The sequence below is a fragment of the Ovis aries genome, chromosome 2, assembly GCF_016772045.2.
Source record: "Ovis aries strain OAR_USU_Benz2616 breed Rambouillet chromosome 2, ARS-UI_Ramb_v3.0, whole genome shotgun sequence".
NCBI lineage: Eukaryota > Metazoa > Chordata > Mammalia > Artiodactyla > Bovidae > Ovis > Ovis aries.
Genome location: NC_056055.1, coordinates 90,075,693 through 90,100,675, shown reverse-complemented (window position 1 = coordinate 90,100,675; position 24,983 = coordinate 90,075,693). Strand labels below are relative to the sequence as shown.

Below are 24,983 nucleotides of genomic sequence, written 5' to 3'. Positions count from 1 at the left end.
GAGGTAATATATCTGATGCCCTGCAGCTGAATCTTATGGAATAACATGTTTTTGTATGAATGTAACTCATTTATTTATATTCATTCATTTATTTTCATGGCACTTGCCTTTCTATGTTCTGTTTATTACATGCATGCGTGCTATGCATGCTAAGTCGTTCAGTCGTGTCCGACTCTATGCGACCCTATGGACAGCAGCCCAGCAGGCTCCTCTGTCCACAGGATTCTCTAGGCAGGAATACTGGAGTGGGTTGTCATTTCCTTCTCCAATTTGTTCCATAAGAATACATAATTTTCTTTAATAAAATGTACCTTTTACTTACTCATGACATTATCTGAAGACACGTTTCCTCCTCTTCCTTCTGGGTCTCTTCCCAGAGCCCGAATGCTGTGACGCGACAGAGAGAAGGTGCTGAGCCGCTCCTTCGTTTGTCTGCGGGCCTTGTGCAGAGAGTCTCGAGTGTGAGAGGCAGAGGCCCCGACCGCACAGAGCTCACACTGGAGCAAGGACACTGCCGTGAAAGAAGTAGGCGTAAGATAATTAGGTGTTTACATCTGGGCGCTGGGCTACACAGAAGAAGTATCAGATGCTGATGGCAGTGAGTATCCTGGGAAGCTCATTTAGACCACGTTTAAGCGACTTAGCAGCAGCAGCACCAGCCGTCTCCCTAGGGAAGTAATCCGAAGTATGAGACTTGAAGAATGAGCATGAATTTGCCAAGTAACTCATGAAGAGCAAAATAAGAAAACAATAATACACAACCAAGCACAGCACGTAGAGTGTCCCTGCAGCAGGAATGGCTCTGGTGCTTTTAAAGGCGTGAACAAGACCGGAGTCCGTAGACTGTACTGATGCCTGCAGGGGGTAGCATGGCATGGCCCTGGAGACATGGAAAAGGGCCCAGCGATAGACTTTTGAATGATGTCAGATTTTATCTTAGGAACCAAGGAAATTACTTGCGAATTTAAAGCTACAGAGCCACTGGGACCAAAGCAGAGGCAGGGAAATTCCTGAAACCAGCAGTTCGCAAAGTGTGGTCTGTGGGCCCCTGCAGATCCCCAGGACACTCTACAGGGATTCATGAGGTACAATAATTATTAGAGTGATATCAAGATCTTATTGTAGTGATATCAAGACTCCAGTGCTGTGGTGTGGATCAAAGCAGTGGCACTCAGTGCCTAGTGATTGTCCTGTTTTTCCCTATCATATACTTGAAGTTTTAAAAAAGGACAGTTTCACATAAGAAGATCCTTAGTGAAACAGCAAGATGATGAATTTTATGAAATCTTCACTTTGGAGTACACATTTGAAAAATCCTCTCCGTTGTAGTCTTGTTGACATGCTGTGTGGCAAGCACGTCCGCTGCATGCATGGTGACTGTTCTCAGGAGAAGCCCTTGGATGACGATTAGAGTTATGAGCTAAACTACCACTCCATTTTCTCTAAGGCAAACCATTCAATACCACAGTTATCCAAGTCTATACCCCAACCAGTAACGCTGAAGACAAAAAAGTTGAATGGTTCTCTGAAGACCTACAAGACCTTTTAGAACTAACATCCAAAAAAGATGTACTTTTCATTATAGGGGACTGGAATGCAAAAGTAGGAAATCAAGAAACACCTGGAGTAACAGGCAAATTTGGCCTTGGAATGTGGAATGAAGTAGGGCAAAGACGAATAGAGTTTTGCCAAGAAAATGCACTGGTCATAGCAAACAGCCTCTTACAACAACACAAGAGAAGACTCTACACATGGACATCACCAGATGGTCAACACCGAAATCAGATTGATTCTATTCTTTGCAGCCAAAGATGGAGAAGCTCTATACAGTTAACAAAAACAAGACCAGGAGCTGACTGTGGCTCAGATCATGAACTCCTTATTACCAAATTCAAACTGAAATTGAAGAAAGTAGGGAAAACCACTAGACCATTCAGGTACGACCTAAATAAAATCCCTTATGATTATACAGTGGAAGTGAGAAATAGATTTAAGGGCCTAGATCTGATAGAGTGCCTGATGAACTATGGAATGAGGTTGGTGACACTGTATAGGAGACAGGGATCAAGACCATCCCCATGGAAAAGAAATGTAAAAAAGCAAAATGGCTATCTGGGGAGGCCTTACAAATAGCTGCGAAAATAGAGAGGCGAAAAGCAAAGGAGAAAAGGAAAGATATACGCATCTGAATGCAGAGTTCCAGAGAATAGCAAGAAGAGATAAGAAAGCCTTCTTCAGCGATCAGTGCAAAGAAACAGAGGAAAAGAACAGAATGGGAAAGACTAGAGATCTCTCTAAGAAAATTAGAGATACCAAGGGAACATTTCATGCGAAGATGGGCTCGATAAAGGACAGAAATGGTACGGACCTAACAGAAGCAGAAGATATTAAGAAGAGGTGGCAAGAATACATAGAAGAACTGTACAAAAAGATCTTCATGACCCAGATAATCACGATGATGTGATCACTAATCTAGAGCCAGACATCCTGGAGTGTGAAGTCAAATGGGCTTTAGAAAGCATCACTACACATTTTGCCGGAGCCTGCGACCGAGTGGGAGTGGAGTGGAGCGGCCGTTGTTGCCGACTCTTTCCTCCTCCCCACGGCCCAGTCAGCGGGTTGATTAGGCCATCGGCCCTCAAGCCGAGACTTGTCTCTTATTTAGTTCTGGGGAGCGCCTGGCCGACATGAGTGATGTAGAGGAGAACAACTTCGAGGGCAGAGAGTCTCGCTCTCAGTCAAAATCTCCAACGGGAACTCCTGCTCGTGTAAAATCGGAGAGCAGGTCAGGATCTCGTAGTCCATCAAGGGTTTCCAAACACTCTGAATCCCATTCTCAATCAAGATCAAAATCCAGGTCAAGGTCAAGGAGGCATTCTCATAGACGTTACAGTCGATCCAGATCCCATTCTCACTCTCATAGGAGACGATCTCGAAGTAGGTCATATACACCCAGAATACCGGCGTCGAAGGAGCCGTCATTCTCCAATGTCTAACCGGAGAAGACATACAGGCAGCAGGGCAAATCCTGATCCCAATACTTGTCTAGAGTGTTTGGCCTCAGTTTGTACACAACAGAGAGATCTTGAAGTATTTTCTCGATATGGACCGTTGAGTGGTGTCAATGTGGTTTATGACCAGCGAACTGGACGGTCACGGGGATTTGCTTTTGTTTATTTCGAGAGAATAGATGACTCAAAGGAGGCTATGGAAAGGGCAAATGGAATGGAACTGGATGGTAGAAGAATTCGGGTGGATTATTCTATCACCAAGAGAGCACACACACCAACACCAGGCATATACATGGGCAGACCAGCTCATGGTGGTGGTGGCGGTGGCGGCGGTGGTGGAGGTGGGGAGGTGGCAGACGTCGAGATTCTTACTATGATCGAGGATATGATCGTGGGTACGACAGATATGAAGACTATGATTACCGGTACAGAAGAAGATCACCTTCTCCTTATTATAGTCGATACAGATCACGATCAAGATCTCGATCCTACAGCCCAAGACGCTATTAATAAGCAGAGCAGTTGCAGTTGAGGACATCTTTTTCTCTTTTTTAATTCTGGATTTCCCCAAGCTTCTAATCCTTTCTACTCCTCAAAAGAGCCCTTAAAAATCTTTGGTTTGTTTAGCATCTACACTTTCTCAATTGTATTGCTATTTTCCACCCCTTTTATTATATTCTTAAAGATGTAATTGTCATTTTGAGTAGTTAAACATCTTGAGTAAAAGGAACCCCCCCCCGTGTTATGCTTTGTAAATGATTTTTTGTTTGTTTTTTGCTTTTATGGAAAATTCACTCCTAGCTTATCAAAATGAGGAAAGAAATGATCTTTTTAAAGCTTCTTTTGTGTTAGATATTGTATTAGACATTGTATTAGAAGTCTGCATTTACTACAAACTCCTTTTTTAACTTTCTTTTGGGGAAGTTAGTAGTAGTTCAGTCAGGTCAAGTTTGTCTGGGGTGGCATGGAACAGTCAAATAGTTGAGTATAGAAAGTTTGAAGCTATAGAAGAAAATACTTACTTGGTCATTTCTTTTGAAGAACATAATTTTGAACCCTAAAAATTACTTCTTTTTTAGAAATGAAAAGCTTGTGGACTCCTATAAAACATGTTGTATTTAAAATACATTTGTTGAAACTTAAAAAAAAAAAAAAAGAAAGCATCACTACAAACAAAGCTAGTGGAGGTGATGGGATTCCAGTTGAGCTGTTTCAAATCCTGAAAGATGATGCTGTGAAAGTGCTGCACTCAATATACAAACAAATTTGGAAAACTCAGCAGTGGCCACAGGACTGGAAAAGGTCAGTCTTCATTCCAATCCCAAAGAAAGGCAATGCCAAAGAATGCTCAAACTACCGCACAATTGCACTCATCTCACACACTAGTAAAGTAATGCTCAAAATTCTGCAAACCAGGCTTCAGCAATACGTGAACCATGAACTTTCTGATGTTCAAGCTGGTTTTAGAAAAGGCAGAGGAACCAGAGATCAAATTGCCAACATCTGATGGATCATAGAAAAAGCAAGAGAGTTCCAGAAAAACATCTATTTTTGCTTTATTGACTATGCCAAAGCCTTTGATTGTGTGGATCACAATAAACTGTGGAAAATTCTGAAAGAGATGGGAATACCAGACCACCTGACCTGCCTCTTGAGAAATCTGTATGCAGCTGAGGAAGCAACAGTTAGAACTGGACATGGAACAACAGACTGGTTCCAAATAGGAAAAGGAGTCCATCAAGGCTGTATATTGTCACCCTGCTTATTTAACTTCTATGCAGAGTACATCATGAGAAACGCTGGACTGGAAGAAACACAAGCTGGAATCAAGATTGCCGGGAGAAATATCAATAACCTCAGATATGCAGATGATACCACCCTTATGGCAGAAGGTGAAGAGGAACTCCAAAGCCTCTTGATGAAAGTGAACGGGAGAGTGAAAAAGTTGGCCTAAAGCTCAACATTCAGAAAACGAAGATCATGGCATCTGGTCCCATCACTTCATGGGAAATAAATGGGAAACAGTGGAAACAGTGTTAGGCTTTATTTTTGGGGCTCCAAAATCACTGCAGATGGTGATTGCAGCCATGAAATTAAAAGACACTCACTCCTTGGAAGAAGAGTTATGACCAACCTAGATAGTATATTCAAAAGCAGAGACATTACTTTGCCGACTAAGGTCCGTCTAGCCAAGGCTATGGTTTTCCTGTGGTCATGTATGGATGTGAGAGTTGGACTGTGAAGAAGGCTGAGCGCTGAAGAATTGATGCTTTTGAACTGTGGTGTTGGAGAAGACTCTTGAGAGTCCCTTGAACTGCAAGGTGATTCAACCAGGCATTCTGAAGGAGATCAGCTCTGGGATTTCTTTGAAGGAATGATGCTAAAGCTGAAACTCCAGTACTTTGCCCACCTCATGCGAACTGTTGACTCATTGGAAAAGCCTCTGATGCTGGGAGGGATTGGGGGCAGGAGAAGGGAATGACAGAGGATGAGATGGCTTGATGGCACCACCAACTTGATGCACATGAGTTTGGGGAACTCCCGGAGTTGGTGATGGAGAGAGTCCTGGTGTGCTGGGATTCATAGGGTCGCAAAGAGCAGACACGACTGAGCCACTGTACTGAGCTGAACCACTTCCTTGATAAGATCAAGTTTTACTCTAGAGAATGACAGACAAATCACAGTCACTCAGAAATGGGCATTTGACAGATATTTTCTTATACTATTTCTATTAATGTATGAACATTCTTGTTGACTTTAATGAATGAGGCCAATCTATTTTCAATTCATGTTTCCAGGATATGAATCCATCTCAGTGTGTATCTTTGCTTCTGAAAATTTGAAGAGTAGTGATTTAATATCCATGAGTTTCAAAATTTCTAATTCTATGGTTTAATTTTGACTTGACATAATTTATCAGGATGATACATCTTGAAATGATGCTTTAAATAATATTAAAATTAATTGCAGGCATTGTGATCTGGGCACACAACTTATACAAATATTTTTCCCCTGGAGGAATTATGGATATATTCTGTGAAGTCTAATGTATGATAATGTTCATGGATGGTTTATAGATATTTGAATCAAGTTATATTTCCTATTGTAGATTAAGGGCCCAAGAATGTTAATCACAAAATTCGTCCTGTAAATCATAGTTTCAGTACTTCTCTTTACTACTTTATAGATGGTTTTTTAGAAACTAGTAGCATTGTCCTGGGCTTCCCAGGTGGAGCTAATGATAGAGAACTTGCCTGCCAATTCAGGAGACAAGAGGAGACACCAGTTTGATGCCTGGGTGAGGACGATCCCCTGGAGGAGGGCATGGCAACCCACTCCAGGATTCTTGCCTGGAGAATCCCATGGACAGAAGAGCCTGGCACCTATGGTCAACAGAGTCACAAAGAGTCAGACACGACTGAAGCGACTTAGCTCGAGCACAGCATTGAGGGGAAACTTCACTGCTCTGGTGTTTCTGTTCACATTGCTATATAATGTTATATTTTTGCTCATTGTTTTATACCATTTGAAATTTAGCTCAAGCATTTTAAAAATTTAATTATAGATTCAGTGTGTTTCTTAGGTATATTGAACTTCTTTCTCATGAAGAATAATTTCTTTCTCATGTGTTTATTTCTGGAATTCTCAAGTGTATGAATATTGATATTAATGACAAAGATCTCGTTGATATTAACATTGCCACCTCTAATTATTTCCTACATGATACTTTCTAGCTCTGTATTGGCCCCCTTCTGTGTTGCCCTTGTTTTGCTATTAAGTATGTAGTGTTATTTGATCTTAGGTTTTTCTTCCTCTTCCAAGTAATAATGGAGTTTATGTATTAAATCAATCAATAGAACCTTTTATGATTTAGCAGATTATATTAATTTTTAAAATTATGTTAACCTTCATCAGTTTGGGTCTCAAATGTATTGGATTTATGCCTTACTTTTAACATGACTTTTACATGGTTTTTGACTCTTGTCATACTCCATTCAGTTCTCCAACAGTCATTTCTTTTAGTAAATATATAATGTTAAAACAATTTAGAGTTTCTCTGAATCCTTGAATGAAGAACTGAACAACTAAAACTGCAAAATTTGAAGTAATTTGAGACTTCCTTGGCCGTTCAGTGGTTAGAACTTAGTATTTTCACTGCTGTGGGCCTGGGTTCAATCCCCAGTCAGGAAACTAATGCCTCTTAAGCCACGTGGCACAGCCAAAATAATAACAAACCCTTTAAAGTAACTTCCACTGATGTGACTATTCACTTCTAGTTCTTACTAGGACTATTGCTTTTAATCAACACAGTAAATGCTCCCAAGAGACTTGATAGGAACAGAGATGCATGTGAAGCTATGTTCAAGTGTAAACACAGGGAATGTCTAAAAGTTAAAGGAAAACACATTGTTCATTTAAGAAAATGAAAACACATTAATTTTGATGCTGTAAGAATGATGGAAAGTTGCAAAATGAGTGTCATGTATTCTAAATATGATGATTGGAAATTTTGGAGTCCTGTGGTTAGTAAGGCCCTAATCAACTTGAATGAAACAATTCTCACTGTAAGGGGAAGCATATGAGAATATAGCAATGAGTTTCATATTCTTATCTAGCTTGTAAACTTGCTCTGAAGTCCTTCTCATCCTGGGAGTCAAAATCTTTTTGAGTGATGACGATGCTGTTGCCGTCATTAGACATCACGTCTCCTGACCTGTTCTTCAAGACTCCTATCAAGACTGCATCCAGGTACACGTACAACTAAGGAAACAACGGGAAAATCTACACTCAGCGTCACATAGACTCTCTCATAAAACTACCCCGCAAGCTTTAACCAAGGAAGCAGGTGACCAGGTGAGGTCTGAGAGAAGAGCTAGCGGCAGGGCTTCCTTCATCACACCAGGCTCTCCACCTGTTCCTGGAAGTCTCTCGTGGCCTTTCTTCAGGGATCCGTTATCCAGCGTTGGACTAGAGCAAGGAGCAAGCTACAGGACTGAGAGAATGAGGATCTGCGGCACCTCCGTCTGTGCTCTAGGTCCTCAGGCTTGCGGTCTTGGTGGACTAGTGAGTGATGCCGTCATGAACAAACAGGAGCTGGAGTTACACTTCCACCTATGGGCTGTGGTCAAATACTGGCTTCAGTTCAGTTCAGTCCTCAGCCCAGTCATATCCGACTCTTTGCAACCCCATGGAGGGCAGCACGCCAGGCTTCCCTGTCCATCACCAACTCCCGGAGTTTATGCAAACTCATGTCCATTGAGTCGGTGATGCCATCCCACCATCTCATCTTCTGTCGTCCCTTTCTCCTCCCTCCATAAATCTTTCCCAGTGTCAAGGTCTTTTCAAACAAGTCAACTCTTCACATCAGGTGGCCAAAGTATTGGCGTTTCAGCTTCAATATCAGTCCTTCCAATGACCCTTCAGGACTGATTCCTTTAGGATGGACTGGTTTGATCTTCTTGCAGTCCAAGGGACTCTCAAGAATCTTCTCCAACACCACAGTACAAGCGCATCAGTTCTTCAGCACTCAGCTTTCTTTTAGAGTTCAGGTCTCACATTCATACATGACTACTGGAAAAACCATAGCTTTGACTAGATGGACCATTTTGGCAAAGTATTTCTCTGCTTTTAATATGCTGTCTAGGTTGGTCATAACTTTTCTTTCAAGGAGTAAGCTTTTTATTCCATGGCTGCAGTCACCATCTGCAGTGATTTTGGAGCCCCAAAATATAAAGTCTGCCACTGTTTCCTCTGTTTCTCCATCTATGTGCCATGAAGTGATGAGACCGGATGCCATGATCTTAGTTTTCTGAATGTTGAGGTTTAAGCCAAATTTTTCACTCTCTTCTTTCACGTTCTCAAGAGGCTATTTTGTTCTTCACTTTCTGCCTTAATGATGGGGTTATCTTCATATCTGAGGTTATTGATATTTCTCCCGGCAATCTTGACCCCAGCTTGTGCTTCATCTGGCCCAGTGTTTCTCATGATACACTCTGTATATAAGTTTAATGAGCCAGGTGATAATTTAGAGACTTGACGTACTCCTTTTCCTATTTGGAGCCAGTCTGTTGTTCCATGTCCAGTTCTGACTGTTGCTTCCTGAGCTGCATACAGATTTCTCAAGAGGCAGGTCAGGTGGTCTGGTATTCCCGTCTCTTTCAGAATTTTCCATAGTTTTTGTGATCCACACAGTCAAAGGCTTTAGCATAGTCAATAAAGCAGAAATAGATGTTTTTCTGGCACTCTTTTGCTTTTTCGATGATCCAGTGGATGTTGGCTATTTATTTTCTGGTTCCTCCGTCTTTTCTAAAACCAGCTCGAACACCTGGAAGTTCACGGTTCATGGATTGTTCAAGCCTGGCTTGGAGAATTTTGAGCATTACTTTACTAGCATGTAAGATGAGTGCAATTGTGCAGTAGTTTGAGCATTCTTTGGCATTGCCTTTCTTAGGGATTGGAATGAAAACTGACCTTTTCCAGTCCTGTGGCCACTGCTGAGTTTTCCAAATTTGCTGGCATATTGAGCTTGCTACTGCTGCTAAGTTGCTTCAGTCATGTCCGACTCTGTGTGACCCCATAGACAGCAGCCCGCCAGGCTTCCCTGTCCCATATTGAGCTTAGAGATTGGCTATATTGGTTTCCTCTGAACTCCAGCTGGGAAGAAAGCAGGAAATAAGAAACCAAAGAACAGTTAGCTGTCCTGCCAATTTGGAGAAGGCAATGGCACCCCTCTCCAGTACTCTTGCCTGGAAAATCCCATGGACGGAGGAGCCTGGTAGGCTGCAGTCCATGGGGTCACGAAGAGTCAGACACAACTGAGCGACTTCACTTTGACTTTTCACTTTCATGCATTGGAGAAGGAAATGGCAACCCATTCCAGTGTTCTTGCCTGGAGAATCCCAGGGATGGGGGAGCCTGGTGGGCTGCCGTCTATGGGGTCCCACAGAGTCAGACACGACTGATGCGACTTAGCTGCAGCAGCAGCAGCAGCAAATGCAGAAGTGAAGAAAAAACAATTCTCATTCACAGTAGTGATTCTAGAAACGTGAAACGTATGTTCATTAGACGCACATATTCATCTTCTTTTTCAATAATGGGAAAAAATGGATTTTCAGTATTACATGCATTTGCCATTTTCCTTTATTTTTATATCCTTAGCCATGGACATTTTATGACCATATCATTTTTTCCAGTGTATCAATTTCATACATTAAACCTATCCATTTTCACTTCCATATAGTGAATTCATTATTTTTCTATTGTTTTATTATTTTTCTTGATGAAACATACTTGACTCATATATTTGTTGTTGATGAGCCACAAATGATGTACAATGTAAAAAATAAGGTAAAGTACTTTTCTCATGTTCTTGACAGTATTTCAGATCTAACATGGTTTCCAAGTAGGATTATACATTTTTTGAGTTTTATTACACATATAAGACACTGAGTCATTTTCATTGTTATATTTTAACTAAATGTAGAAACATGCCAGCATTGGGACTTCCAGTGATAACTTGTGAACTCCAAGAGGTATACTGGTTTCTTATGTGAAACATAAGAACATCTAAAATCACACACAAACATTCCTTTGTGTTTCTCTAGTTTTATGGTTTTCTGCAGGGTGGTTGTTGTTTAGTCCATCAGTCATTTCTGACTCAGGGTCCTCTGCAAAGAATCCTGGAGTGGGTTGTCATTTCCTTGTAGAGGGGATCTTCCCAACCTAGGGATGGAATCCTCATCACCTGTCTCCTGCAGTGGCAGGCAGATTCTTTACCACCAGTGCCATCTCATCTGTTAAATTGGAAGTTCACAGAGAGTTTCATTAATTTTAACTGAGAAAAGCATTAGGTTTAACATGGAAATGTTGTTGTCCCAAATTCTATTTAAATGTTCTAATTGTTGAAACACTTCTTTTGTATTTAGAATATTTCATTCTGTGTATCACAATTCAGATTGTATCCATGGAAAACAAAGCAGAGAGGATTTTTTGGAATGAATATGCCAATCTCAGTAAATAAATTTTCCATTATAATAGCAATTTCAAAAATTCAAATTTTGAAAATCTTCAGCCATCACGAAAAACAGAATCCCTATAACATCTATTATTTCCTGACCTATTAACCACCTTTTTAGAGAACCAATTTGAGGCACAGCTAAACCAGACCGCCCCCCAAAAAATAATTGTATGTATACATATATAGTTACACCAACATTCAAAAAAAAAGAAGATCATGACACACAGTCCCATCTCTTCATGGCAAATAGACGGGGAAAAAGTGACAACACTGTCAGATTTCATTTTCTTGGGGTCCAAACTTACTATGGATGGTGACTGCAGCCATAAAATTAAAAGACTCTTTTAAAAGATTAAAATTAAAATTAAAAGATTCTTGTCATTCTCCCCAAAGCTGAACTTTGACAAAAAGCATTTGGTTCAGATTGTATTTTAATGAAGTGTGTGCAAGCAAGAACAATCCTTGTTTCCCTCATCCCCTACCAGAATTTCATTTGAACAAATAGTACAAACGTGAAACCTGGCCTCATGCCCTGTCAAGTACAAACTAGCATGTGCCATTGGCACTTGCCATCTACCTACAGGGATTAAATCATGTGCTCTTGCAGTTGCTGATTTTCAACACCCCTGGAAAGGAATCTCGGGTGGAAAGCAGAAGTGAGGGAGGCTGTGTGCAGGGAAAACTGGCAGAGCAAGTCTTCAGAAGGTGAGCTGTTGTCAGGAGCCCATTTTAAGAACTCAAATGTTCTTCTATCTCCTCATAGCTAGAAAAGCATGGAAACCCTTCATGGTGACGACTGCTTCTTGTGACTGCAAGAATCCATAACGATACTGGCAGAAAACGTCCACAAAAACTAGGCACCTGATTGCATGTATTGCCCCTTCACCAAAATCACACATATCCCTCTGTGTGTCTTTGGAACAGCTTCTCAGAGCTATCTGAGGTGCTGTCTCCTGGGCTACAGTTCTCATTTTGCCCCCCAAACACTTAACCTGCAACTTTCGTGTTGTGCATTTTTGAAAGTCAGCACCCTGAACTTATCTCTTCATCCATTCGTCACCCAATAGTTTCCCAGCTTGCTTGCACTGTGATTCCCATGAGGATAAATCCAGGCCACGGAACGTGAGAGGAAGGGCTCTCACCCTGTATAGTCCTGGTGCTTGGAAGCATCCCCTGTGAGCCACCAGACTTCATCCCTTTACTGCCGGGTGTACTAGATCCAGGTACCACAGACAAACATGGAGTCACATATTGACGATGGAAAAAGCCACAGAACAGAAGGTACCCATGTCCCTGAAACACCCTTTGAATGAGAGCAAACCAGAAGGTTCACCTGATCTGGAAGGCCTGCATTGTGCTCTTCAGAGAACGAAAGATAAGTTTCTATGATGATGAAAATCCACACAGTTTATTCTTTATCTCTATAGCACCTAGACTTAACTGAAAAAGATATTGAAGAACAGAGGATCCTGGAAACCTGTCCATGGGAAAGAAACTATGAACGCTGAGTATAGAAAATACCAGCCCCACAGACATCAAGAGATCTTTTCAATGATGATCAATAGATCTTTATACAAGGAAAGACATTCTGTTCTGCTGTTCACACTTGCTTCTGAAAAATCATGATTTTCATTTCAGTTTTCAGTGCCTGAGAAAGTATGAGCTGCAATCGCTCTGGAACAGGAAGCAAACAATGATGGAATTCATTAGCGAGTGTTACAAATATAAACACCCTTATCGTTGCCATTTCTTTCAGGATTCGTACATGAGGAATTCGTACAGGATTCGTACTTTTCATTTCCACTCTGACAGCCTCTCAGGCAAAGTGGCTGTATTCCAGCTCCCTGAGGTAGAGATGGATGCCCTGGAAACACTCCCGGGCAGGAAGTCCCGTGAGAACAGCACAGATTGTCTCCTTCCATCGGCTCCAGTTGTTTCAGGCTCTGATCCGGGCTGCAGAGTAGCACGGCTGTCCTCCGTGGTGAAGAGTTGAAAGCTCTGCTGGAGCATCAGATAGTGGTTGCAGGGGCCCTGAGTCATCTGCACTGGAGTGATCATCTCTCTTTTCCGAGGAAATCTGAAGTGGCTTTGTCCTTTAGGCGCGACTGAGAGCGGATCCTTTGCATCTGTTTCAGGTGTTTGAAGATTTCCCTGTGTTTCTGGCGGTGGATCCCAGGCTCCTTCCAGCGAAGAGAGCAAGCAGGGATGCAGCAGCTCCTTCCACCAGCAAGTGGATGTGGGCCATAGAGAGTGTCAGTGCTTCTGCTGACGGCCGGCAGGGGGCTCGCGAGCACCGCGAAACGATGAGAAAGAGCGCTGAGATGGACCCGCAGACCGCCTGCTTCTCCAGGCGAGCGCGAAAGCGCGCACGCTGTGGATCCATCGTTTTTGCTTTCGGATCGCAGTCATGGGATAGTTTGCAGTTGACTCTCGTGTGGCTGCTGGAGAGACAGGACACAAAGTTTCCACAGAGCTTTTAATAGGAGCACTGATTCAAGGGTGCGCATATCATTAGCTCTCCTGTGGGAAAAGCCTGGTTTCCGCTGTCCTGAGTAGGGAGAGAGAATATTGCATTTTCGGAAAGATCCCCTGAGTAGTGGCCTTTCTTCCACATGTCAGCTCGAACTGGCCATGTTTGAGGAAAGGAACCCCGAAGGTGGGGTTTCTGAGTGAGATGAGGCTGATTTTACAGATTGGGGCTCACTTCTGGCGAAGGGAACCCCCAGCTCAGAGAAAGGGACCCGCAGCGGTGATGGGATTATTGGCGATGCGAGGATGGACAGCGTTGTGCCCTAAAGTGAAACTAGAGGGTGAGAAAGACACTACTGGCTGCCGACTCATACGGGCCGTTGCTGACCTAGTGAAACACAGTGTCCGGGAGGAGACAACCAGCTGTGCCGTTGATGGGGGGTTGGGAGGAGCGCGGCGTTGGAATCCCGCGTTGGCTTAAAGACCATAAGCTGAGGAAGGATGGGAGGGGGTCGTGCACCAGGTGAAACACCGGGGAGTGGGCGTTGCGCACACGGAGCGCGGCGGCTCAGAGACTATTCGCTGTGGGACCTGCTGGGGCGTTGCTCACACGGTCGAATCCCGCGGTGGCTAGGAGGCGCTCTGCTGTGGGATGATGGAGAGCGTTCGGCACCAAGTGGAACACAGTGGCCGCGATGCGACTATTGTCTTTACCACGATTGGGGGGCGGAGTAGGGGCCAGGATGGACGGTCGATCCCGCGGTGGATCCAAGACTATTCCCTGTGGGACTATGGGAGGGAGTTCGGAACAAAATGAAACACAGTCGCGGCAATGATACTATCGGCTACGGGGCGATACCCGGCGGTGGCGATGAGCCCATTTGCTATGGGACAGTGTCAAGAGTTGAGGGCCAATTTAAACCGGGCTGTGGGGATGAGGCCTTGGGTGATCTGAGTACCGGGCAGCTTTGAGGAAAAGTGAACCACCGCGGGGGAGATGGGATTCTTGGCGATGGGAAGGCAGGACAGCGATGTGGTGCACAAAGGGGAAACCGGCGGCGGCCGTGAGCCTACAGGCGATGGCACCACGGGCGGACGTTGGGCATAAAGGGGAAAGTGGTGGTGGCTCTGAGAAGAGTGGACGGCGCTGCGGACAAAGTGAAAGGCAGCATCGGCGATGAGACATTTGTTACGGGAACTATGCAAGGGCGTTGCTCATGTAGGGGAGCCTGGCGCTGGCCAGGAGACTCTTCCCTATGGCACGATGGGAGGGCGTTATGGACAAAGTGAAACGGCGGTGGGATGAGACCTCGGGCGATGTCCTTGGGGTTGAATTGAAACACCGCTTTGCCGATGAGCCTATAGGCGCAGGGACCATGGGAGGTCGTTGGGCAAAACGGGGAAGTAGGCGGTGGCAAGGAGTCTTGGTTTCCAGAGGATACATAGCAGTAGCGGACAAAAGAAAAGCCAGCATGGGCGTTGAGACAGACATCTTTGAGACTATTGGCTTTGGGAAGACCTTGTCAGAACATCGCAGACTATTGGCTGTGGGGTGATGAGAGGGCGTTTCTCACACAGGGGAGCCCTGCTCGGCTTTGAGAGGAGGAGTCCGCGTTGTGGACAAAGTGACCTGGACGGTGGCGGAAAACTGCTGGTGGTGGGACTATGGACAGCTCTGAGACAAAGTTAAACCCTGCGGAGGGATGAGACCACCGGACGACGGATGGGTGTGGTCCACACAGGGGACCCTGGAAGTGGGGACAAGACTATTCGCGGAGGCAGGATGGAAAGGCGTTGGGCACACAATGAAACACGGTGGCAGCGCTGAGGCTTTTGGCTTTGAGTTGATGGGAGGGCTTTGCAGACAAAGTGAAAGCGAGCACAGGTGATGAGACAATCGGCTTGGGGCGGTGGCACCGCGGTGTGGACAGAGTTAAACCGGGCGGTGGGGGTGAGACTGTGAGAGATGGGATGATGGGAGGACCTTGAGCACAAAGCGGAGCCAGGGGGAGTCAGTGAGGCTATAGGCTTAGAGCCATTTTGGACAACGTGAGAAACAGCCAAGGCGATGGGACTGGCCATGGGACCCTGGGAGTGCGTCGCAGCCAGAGAAGTCAGCGGTGGCCAGGAGACAGATAAGCATGGGACGGTTTGGGGGACTTTCTGGGGCTGAGAAGGAACGCGGCCACCACCTGGGTCAGGGACCAAAGAAGTGTGCGCCTTGGAATGCTCTGGAATTTTCAGGGTCTCTCAAGGATTCGGCGTTGAAGTGGGGGAGTTTAAGTGTTGAATAGCTGAAAACTAGGAATATTTTAAAAAGCAGAGCACTTTATTTGTTTGAATTAATTTTATATTGAATTATTTACTTATTTTAAAAGAAATATCTCACGTTTCCAACTATATTATTAATTTATAGAAGGTATTTTAACTATTAAGCATAGAATATTAAAATATATTTTGTATATAACAGTACATTTTAATAAACTTTATTTAAACTATATTTTCTGTGTACTAAAACAAATGTTTAATATCGTTTTACTTTTTATCTTTCATGGATGTAAACTTAATATTTTCAAGATGACTTTTCTCTTATTTTTAATTGAGTGAATTACCATCTTTGACAATTTGTAATGACACTCAAGACAGTCTTAAGTAGTTTTCGACTCATGTTCCTGAAACCTCTTTCTGAGGACTGCGTTGTTGGAAATAAGGGTTGGAGTATACAAGAACTGAGGACATTTAGAAGGTCAGAATTTTTCATTTACTGTAGTAAGAATGTTATAAATTAATTGGAATTTGCCCAAATTTTATTGGTTTAAAGAAGTCTTACCTTGTAAGACTCTCAAATGTAAGGTGGTGTACATCATACCCCAATTGAAAAAAAAAAAGAGAGGAAAAAACCCCCACATCATATAGACGGGCCCTCTGGCCTGAGCACTTTGGTACATTTAAAGAAGTGAACAAGACAAGCACAGCTAGACTGTGTGGATACATGGAGAGCATGCATATAACTCGGACATTCCACAGGGCTTCCTTGTATTTTTAATTCCTCAAAGGCAGGGGCCAGAAACTCTACTACTCTGCAGGCTTGTTTGGCAATGAATGTCTCCAAAGTGCTCTGCAATTTTTAATATGTGTTGTCACAAATATCAAATTGACATTGAAACTGCAACATTGACTTTTGTTTCATAAATAATTTATTTCTCATATAAAAGTTTAAATAAATAAATAGTGCATAAATCAATTTAAAAACAGCTTAGTCTTTAACTGTCCATTGAAATCAGTGCCTTGCATCATCATTTACTTCAAGAGCCTCTGCTGCTGAAGAGTCTCACCTCAAAGTCACATTGTCCCTTCCCAGAGCCACAGGTGGGAGATGTTCAGTCCCGGAGGTAACCTGTTAGGCTCTTCAGGAAAGAAAAGTTCCTGAGCAATTGCACTTGCACGACTGTCCAGGCACACCTGTTGTGCTCCTTGGACTTGAGGTACTGCCCGAGGTTGAAGTAATATTTCCTCAGATGAAGATCGGTCGTGTCTCCCATAGTGGAGGTTTGCTTCTGCATTATTTCCTTCTGGATTGGCTCCAGACGATTCATCTGCCCATAGAGTTCCTCACGGAGGTGCTCAATGATGGTGTCAGACCAGCCAGTGCTGGAGAAGTCTCTGGTGAGAATATTGAAGATGTGCTGGAGCATCTCATACATGACCAATACGGCATCTTCCTTCCGGAACTGCTGTGCTTGCTTCATCTCCTCAGGCATCTGGAAGTCCATCCTGAACTCGAGGCAATGTTGAGGAGTTGAAGGTAACTGCCACAGGAGGTTCTGGCACACCGCAAGGCTCCGTCCTTGTTGGAATCGAAGCAAGCTGTAGCTCCTGCAAAGAGCTGTGGTGGAGAGACACAGCAGGAGAACCATCTGGAGGAGGCACCGGTAGGTCATGGTGAAATCAGACCCAGGGCTGCCCGTTCTGCTAGAAGGTCCTGAAGCTGAGTCTCCAAGAGTTTGCAGAGTGAATGTCCTTCCTCCTTGAGTGTGGGCTACTTATAGAGGGTGGCCCTCCATTCTTTCTATTTGAGAGGAATTTCCCACTTTCAGGTCTCCCTTTCACTTTTCTCGTGTCATTTAAATTATTCTTTGCCTCTAAAACTCTTTTTCTTTAACTCCTTGCTATTTTAATTTATATATACCATGGGGAAAAAAGATATAGAACCTGAGAATTTCTAATGTATTTTAAAGTTTCAATGAATTGCTGAAGAAAAATATAAGCCAAATATTTGAACTAGATTATTATACGATTCCTTCATTCTGAAAAGATTTTTCTTTTTCTTTTTTTTTCACATTATGAGATTTGTGGAAAGGGGGCCTTGTTTGTAAGAATTTTCTTTTTCGTAAGAATTAGGTTTAATTCTCAAATCTGCTATTACCTACCAATAATTCTTGCAGTTTATGATTTTTAAACAGATACCTATTTTTTCCTTTCTAAAAGAGAATAATGTTAAGTTGATGAACAATGAATACATGATATATCTATGATTTAAATATAATACATGCAGTTTATGATTTAAAGAAAGACACCTATTTTTTTCTCTCTAAAATAGAGTGATGGTCCTAGAGGGGTGGGAGAGGTTCCAGAGGGACGGGAGATATGTATACCTGTGGCTGAGTCATGTTGCTATATGGCAGAAACCAACACAATATTGTAAAGCAATTATCATTCAGTTAAAAATTAATATATTTAAATAAAAAGAAATAATAATGCATATAAAAAGCAAAATAGAATGTTGTTAAACTAAGTTGTTCTGAATTGTTTTGGAGGCCTTAGCCATAAGGAGCAAGACATCACATAACGTTATCAACCTTGATGTTTTCCAGTTACTAAGTCGGGTCTGACTTTTTGCGACCCCATGGAATGCAGAATGCCAGGCTTCCCTGTCCTTCAGTACCTCCCAGAGTTTGTTCAAACTCTATCACTTCATGGTAAATAGATGGGGAAACAATGGAAGACTTTCTTTGCTTGGGCTCCAAAATCAGTGCAGATGGTGACTGCAGCTAGGAAATTAAAAGACCACTTCTTTTTATATGAATGTGCAATTTAAATTTTTCTGGAGGTCACATCAAAAGAGTAAAAAGAAAAAAGTTAATTTTAACAGTATATTTTATTTAGTAATATATCTATAAGTTATCATTTCCACATAAACCAATACAATATTAGTAGTGAGGTAGTTACATTCTTCTTTTTCATAGTGCCTTCAAAATAGAGTACACGCTGTTAGTCATAGTACAGCTCAGGCTGGACTAGTCAAGTGCTCAGCTGGCCACATGGGGTTGTCGCTCCGTGGTGACCAACACAGCTCAAGCTGGAGGGAGCAGTAGGAAAACAAGATCAATATTAAAAATCAACCACTTCTTTTTATATGAGCAATTAAAAGTTGGAAAATGACATTTACAAATGATACCATTGACAATAACATAAAGTGTCTACTACTGAGAAACTGTCATAGCCAGAGGTGGCTAAGAAGACGTGGCGATTACAGGTAACGGGGCATCCTAAATGACATCCCAGAAGAGAAAAAGAACATTAGGTAAAAAACGAAGGAGACCTGGGAATTCCCCGGAGATCTAGTGGTTGGGACTCTATGCTTTCAGGGCAGGAGGCCCGAGTTCCACCCCTGGTCAGAGAACTAAGATCCCACAAGTCTCAGAACCAAAAATAAGAAACTAAATAAAAAGTTGCTACAACCAGGGTGTGTGTGGGAGGGGGCCGGGGGAGGGAGAGGCATTAGGAGCTCTTCATAAAGTGTAGACTAGGTAATTTTTAATAATAGTTTGTGACTGGACTGGCTCTTTGTGGCAGCAGGCGGGCTTTCTCCAGTTGGAGCAAGCGTGGGCTGCTCTCTGGCTGAGCTGCTCAGGCTTCTCCCTGCGGAGCTCTCTCCTGCTGCAGAGCACAGACTCCAGGGCCCAGCTCAGTAGTTGTGGGGCACAGGCGCAGGGGCCTCTCAGCACATGTCATCCTCCCTGAGCGGGGCTGGGACCCAGGTCCCCTGCACTGGCAGGTGGGTTCTTAACCACTGGCCCACCAGGGAAGCCCTAGACTTTAATCCTTTTGAATGTAGGATTGACAGACCCAATTACCTTCCCTTTTGGCCTCTAAGGACAAGTGTATAATTGAAATTTGATTCAGATTAGATGACCAGAAACTAATGAAGAATCGAAGGTTTCTCTGTTACATTGAGATTGTCTTTTTTTTCATCTTGATCATCAATAAGAATTAAGCAACTTTCCCAACTAATTCTTCTGAGTGAGCGAAAGACATGTGAACATGTGATGAGGTGGTCAGCATCCGTGAGAAGGGAATACAGAGTCTACAATAGGAGACTGCCAAGGTCACCTCCTACTGAGACTCACACTGTCATTTAGTGAGCAAGTATTTAGCAAATGTTTCTTAACCACTTCATAAACAGAAGAAGCAAATGCTGCCAATTTATTGGACTATTTTAAAGATTGTCTCAATAACTTTACTACTGGCTTGATTATATATTCTTCATATTCTTTTTCAGGTTTTTTCCCAACATGTTTATTATTTACTGTTCTTGCAAGAATGAATGAAACAGTTTTTTCATTACATTTCTAGTTTTTAATGGACTGGGTTTTCCTTCCATTTTCATACACAAACACATAACAAAATAATTTTGGTTTTTACTCTGGCTGACTTTACAAATGCTATATCTAAATGTAATTGGTTGGATTCTCAAATTTTTAACTTAATGTATATTGTCTGCATATAGAAATTTTAAAGGATTGAAAATGTCAAAGGTGATGTTCATATAGAGCAACTGCTATTTGGTATATAAATTTGTACTTTAAAAACATTTTGTACCATAGTTGAAATATGCATAGCCTATGATCTAGTAACTCCAGCAATCACCCTGGGAAAAAAATCAAGTGGATATGCATCAGGATATGAGAAAAGAATATTTATACCAGCACTATTAATAACAGTACTAAACACCAAATGACATAAAATCCCTGAAAATGGCATAAATAAATTAATTGTTGTCTATGCTTCTAATAGGGTTGTTAATAACAAGATGTAAGAAGCACAATAAATGCACAAACATAGTGGTGAGTAAGAGAAACTCAGTTCAAAAGAAAACAGAAACCATTTGTATAAATGTATACAGCATGTAAAAATAGGCCAACCTAAACTGGAGACATTTTGCTCAGCAACCTAGAGAGCTCCTGTGAAGCTTCAGGACCACAGTGGAAAGTCTGTCTCCACGTTGAGGGAAGAGCGTGTCTTCCCACCTTCCAGCTACGGCCTCGCTCTGGCCCTCTCAAAGCACCTGAGGCTGACTCTGCCTAGGTTGGGGTTGCTCTGTGCTCACAGCCAACAGCTGGTGGGCCCAGAGCCCCTCCTCAGGCCTCCCACCTGGTGTGGAGAGGGACAGCATGCAGAGAGATCTAAGTGCCCTTGGTTGCAGTCTTCTCTGTTGCCCTTTCTCACACCCTGGACATCTTGTCACAGGCCTTGAATAGACTCATTGCGCGATTTTTTCCTAGCTCAATCAGGATGCAGAGGCAACTAGGTACTTGGCTGAAGGCCTCTCTGCCTAGCTCTCCTACCTCCTCCAGAACATACCCAACCAGAAGATCCCACACTCTGCACCCCTGTCACTTTCAGAATGCTCCCATCAGAGGTCGATGACCCAGGAACAGGCAGGAGCGCGCAGGCCTTGTTTTCACTGTTTGCTGCCAGGACCCACTGCTGCTGGACACTCAGACTGGCCCTTCCAGAACATGCCCGTCTGCATCTAGCCTGCATTTACTTCAGATCCCAGACCGTTCTCTGAGCTGGACTTTAATTCTCAGAATCACTATCAGGGGTGCAGTGAGTCAGGCTAACCCAAGGTTGAGAAAAGAGTTAAAAGGGACAACATATTGGCTGCAGCTGCTGAACAAGCCTCAGAGGCCGCCCTCTGCTGACATGTGAGCAAGTCCCACTGTGTGGGTTCTGGGTTAGTTTCCTGTCTCTGAGGCAGTTTCTGAATCTTCCTTAAAGTGAAACAGCCCAAAGCAAAGCCATCTACATACTCAAAATGACAACTGACTTGAGTTTTGTTATCATCAGAGATTACGTCATGAACCCCAGAAGGCAATAGCAAGGAGTTGATGTAACAAGTGAAAAGGAAACAATGCAAGCTGCCAAAGGGATTTCAGGATCCAGCCTGGGAATCCCCTCTGGCCTAGCCTCCTGGCTGAGTTGAGTGCTCAGAGCAGAGGATCCTCCTGACTGCCTGCCAGATGCGTGTCTTCCTGACTGATTCTCTGAGCTCCTAAAGTCCAGAAGAACCAAGAATCCATTGAGGGTGGGGTTGAGTCCTTGTAGACAGCTGGCCTGTGTGCCACGCAGGAATGTTTCCGTCTAGAACTCTAGGTATTGTTGCCACCTGCTTGGCCTCGTCATCCCAGTAAATGGCTATTTCTCCCCTCACTGTGTGGTGGTTGAGCTGCAGGAATGTGTCTCTGAGCAGCTATCTGGGAACTGCCTCATATTCCTGACCACAGACCAAGAACCTCAGGAAATAATCTTCTAACCAGATTCAAATAAAAGAGTTAATATGTAAGGAGCATTTGGAAAGTGTCTGGTACCATGCTGAGCATGTGCTATAAATTAAGGCAATTACTCTTAGCACACTTTCAAGATAAGCTTTTATGATTATCTTAGTTTTGCAGTTAAGACATAATGCAGCAGTTTATACCTAGGCAATCTATTTTTATGTACTAATGAAGAAAAATCACAAACACCTTTTGCAAGAAAATATAAATAAATGAGAACCTGAAGTATATGAAAAATGGATATTAATATACAGTAGTGATATACATTAGTTTGTCCATATGTATAGATTTATTAACTACGTATAAAATGTCTAGAAGGATACCCATTAAATTGTTAACAGTATAGGATTATGGTGCATCCTCCTAAAAGTCAAGGATAGGCACTCCTTTGTATGAATTATTTAAAAGTTTAGCGATGACATGTGTGTTTAATATATATAAATAAGCTTAAGAAACCCTTTTACTTCTTTAGAGTCACATTTCTCATGGCAGCTACTGGTTCTGCATGGCCTCTCTTAGCTGTCTCTGCAGTCCCCAGCCTGCCTTGTTCTTCTTGCCTCCATTTGAAGAGTTCAGGAAGATTCTTTTTCTCAGGAATGGCCAAGTGTAGAAAACTTACTCCCCTTCCTCATCCTACTCCAGGATCCTAGATTCCACATATGCAGATTGACCTCCCATGATGTATGTGCTGCTGCTGCTGCTAAGTCGCTTCAGTCGTGTCTGACTCTGTGCTACTCCATAGATGGCAGCCCACTAGCTCCACCGTCACTGGGATTCTCCAGGCATGCACACTGGAGTGGGTTGCCATTTCCTTCTCCAATGCATGAAAATGAAAAGTGAAAGTGAAGCCACTCAGTCATGTCCAACTCTTAGTGACCCCATGGACTGCAGCCTACCAGGCTCCCGCGTCGCTGGGATTCTCCAGGCACGAGTACTGGAGTGGGTCGCCATTGCCTTCCTCGCATGATGTATGTGATTCTCCGCTAACCCTTGAAGGCGCTCTGGTTATTACAGGCCCCAGGCAGGCACCTGAGTCCATGACCTGGGCTTTTCTCCACCCATCTCCCTCCCACCTCTAGTCTATGTCTCAAGAATCACACTCAATCCCCCTTCAAATTGTCCATTGTTCCTTCTATGACCCAGGGTGGGTAACCCCATTCCCTCTTTATTAAGGTGGATTCAGTACAGGTTTATCGTGTAGGATCAGGCTTTGAGTTAGGTTTTATTCAAAGGTGTGTGCAAGCCAATTTTTTTTTCAAATTACTTTCATTTTCTCTACTGAAAAACAAGAGTAGTCTTGTACAAAATATAGTACAAAGCAAGTATCTTATGAATGATAAAGATTTAAATGCTATGAACAGCCTAAATATTTCTGATAATTTAAATAAATAAACACATGTTACAACTTTTAAGATATGGAAAATGGATTCTTAAATCTGTTTTGAAAAGTTATGGTAACAAAACCTTTAACATACGTTTAAATAATCCCATATACTAGCTATTTCTTATATATCATCTGACACAAAAATAGAGTTAAAGGTTGCACTTTGAGTCTTAGAAAATAGCCATTTAGTTGACCAGATGAACTGTTTTCACATTCACCGCCTTCTTTATTTCCTGAGTTTTCTGATGAGCATGCTGGCAAAGACCAAGCACCTTCTGATTTCCACGCTGACAAACTCCCAGGCACATCGGCTGTATTCTTTCTCTTTGAGATACACACTGGTTCGCTGGAAGTAACTCTTCACAGCCAATCTGGAGTTCTCACTCCCCAGAGGTGACTGTTCCAGTGTCCTTCCCTCCCTCAGACATGTGTCCAGGTCCTCCAGCTGCTGATCAAGTCCCATGAGGAGTCTGTCCAGGAGGCTCTCGTCCCGACCTGCAGAAGAGCCTGTGGTGCAAAGAGCAGGAAGGTCTGCTGGAGCAACTCGTGCACAATAGCTGTGGCTTCTGTCTTCTCAAGCCTGGTCCCGTGCACCAGGGTCTGAGGAATCTGAAGTCAGTCCTGTCCCTCAGACAGGACACAATGGGCACTCTCTCCATCTGACTCCAACGTGTGAAGCTTTCCATATTGCCGTGGCTGGCAGGTAGCTCACAGCCCAGGGGGCACGTGGGGCTGGAGCAGAGCATCACCAGGGCCAGCAGCACAGAGACGGGGAGGGCCATTGGGATGCTGGGGGCTTGCAGGACTGCCTGCAGGGGAGGTCTAGGCAAGTTCTGAGCGCTTGGGGTGATGAGTGGCTCTTAAAGAGTGAGTAGAGAAACTTTCATTTTCTGGTTTTTTCCACATTTGCCCTTTCCTTTCTTTTTCTACTCTTTGTAATGAAATCAATGGAAGTGCTAATTTTTGCCATGAGTGCCTAGGTGGGAAACATCAAATCATGCGTGCCGCTGTGGTTGATAGCTACATAGCCGTCTTGGGAGAAGAGCTAATCAAAGTCAGAGAAGGGAGAAATATTCATAGAAAAGGTGGCTTTTCCAGGTCACCAAGAAATGTTCAGTATGAAAATAGCTTATAAGAGAAGCTTTAGATTTTTCTCATTTTTTCCTCATTTTCCCTTTCCCCCTTCTTTAAAAAATTTCATTTGTGTATGTACCTTTATGATATCACCTAAGTAGGCCTTAAGCTCCCTGGAGACATTATAGGGAACAATATCACTTGATATCATTTATTACAAATGGGTTATTTTTCAACTATATTCCACAAGGTACTTTTTAAGGTGCTGGTTGTCCTAAAAAATTCATGTTTGCCGGTGTTTATTTCTTTTTCTCCTCTAGCACTACAGTATTTCACAGGATACTTTGCTTCAGTCATTGTGAGATAGTGCAGATAATCCCATCTCCTTAGATATTTCACGGGAAGTG

General features: G+C 43.1%; 1 protein-coding gene and 2 pseudogenes across 1 annotated transcript; 1 reads left to right on the top strand and 2 right to left on the bottom strand.

Annotated features, from left to right (window-relative positions):
* Positions 1–2,530: 2,530 nt before the first annotated feature.
* Positions 2,531–4,007, top strand: LOC114113205 (transformer-2 protein homolog alpha-like; annotated as a pseudogene).
* A 12,755-nt stretch (positions 4,008–16,762) lies between these two features.
* On the bottom strand, positions 16,763–17,438 carry LOC114112883 (interferon beta-2). The gene has a single exon (XM_027963972.3). The coding sequence runs from the start codon at positions 17,436–17,438 to the stop codon at positions 16,878–16,880; it is 561 nt and encodes a 186-aa protein (XP_027819773.1). The 3' UTR covers positions 16,763–16,877.
* A 6,290-nt stretch (positions 17,439–23,728) lies between these two features.
* On the bottom strand, positions 23,729–24,284 carry LOC114112884 (interferon alpha-2-like; annotated as a pseudogene).
* Positions 24,285–24,983: the final 699 nt, after the last annotated feature.

Coding starts and splice junctions, on each gene's coding strand:
- LOC114112883 (XM_027963972.3), bottom strand. CDS start 17,438: ATGACCTACCGGTGCCTCCTCCAGATGGTTCTCCTGCTGTGTCTCTCC.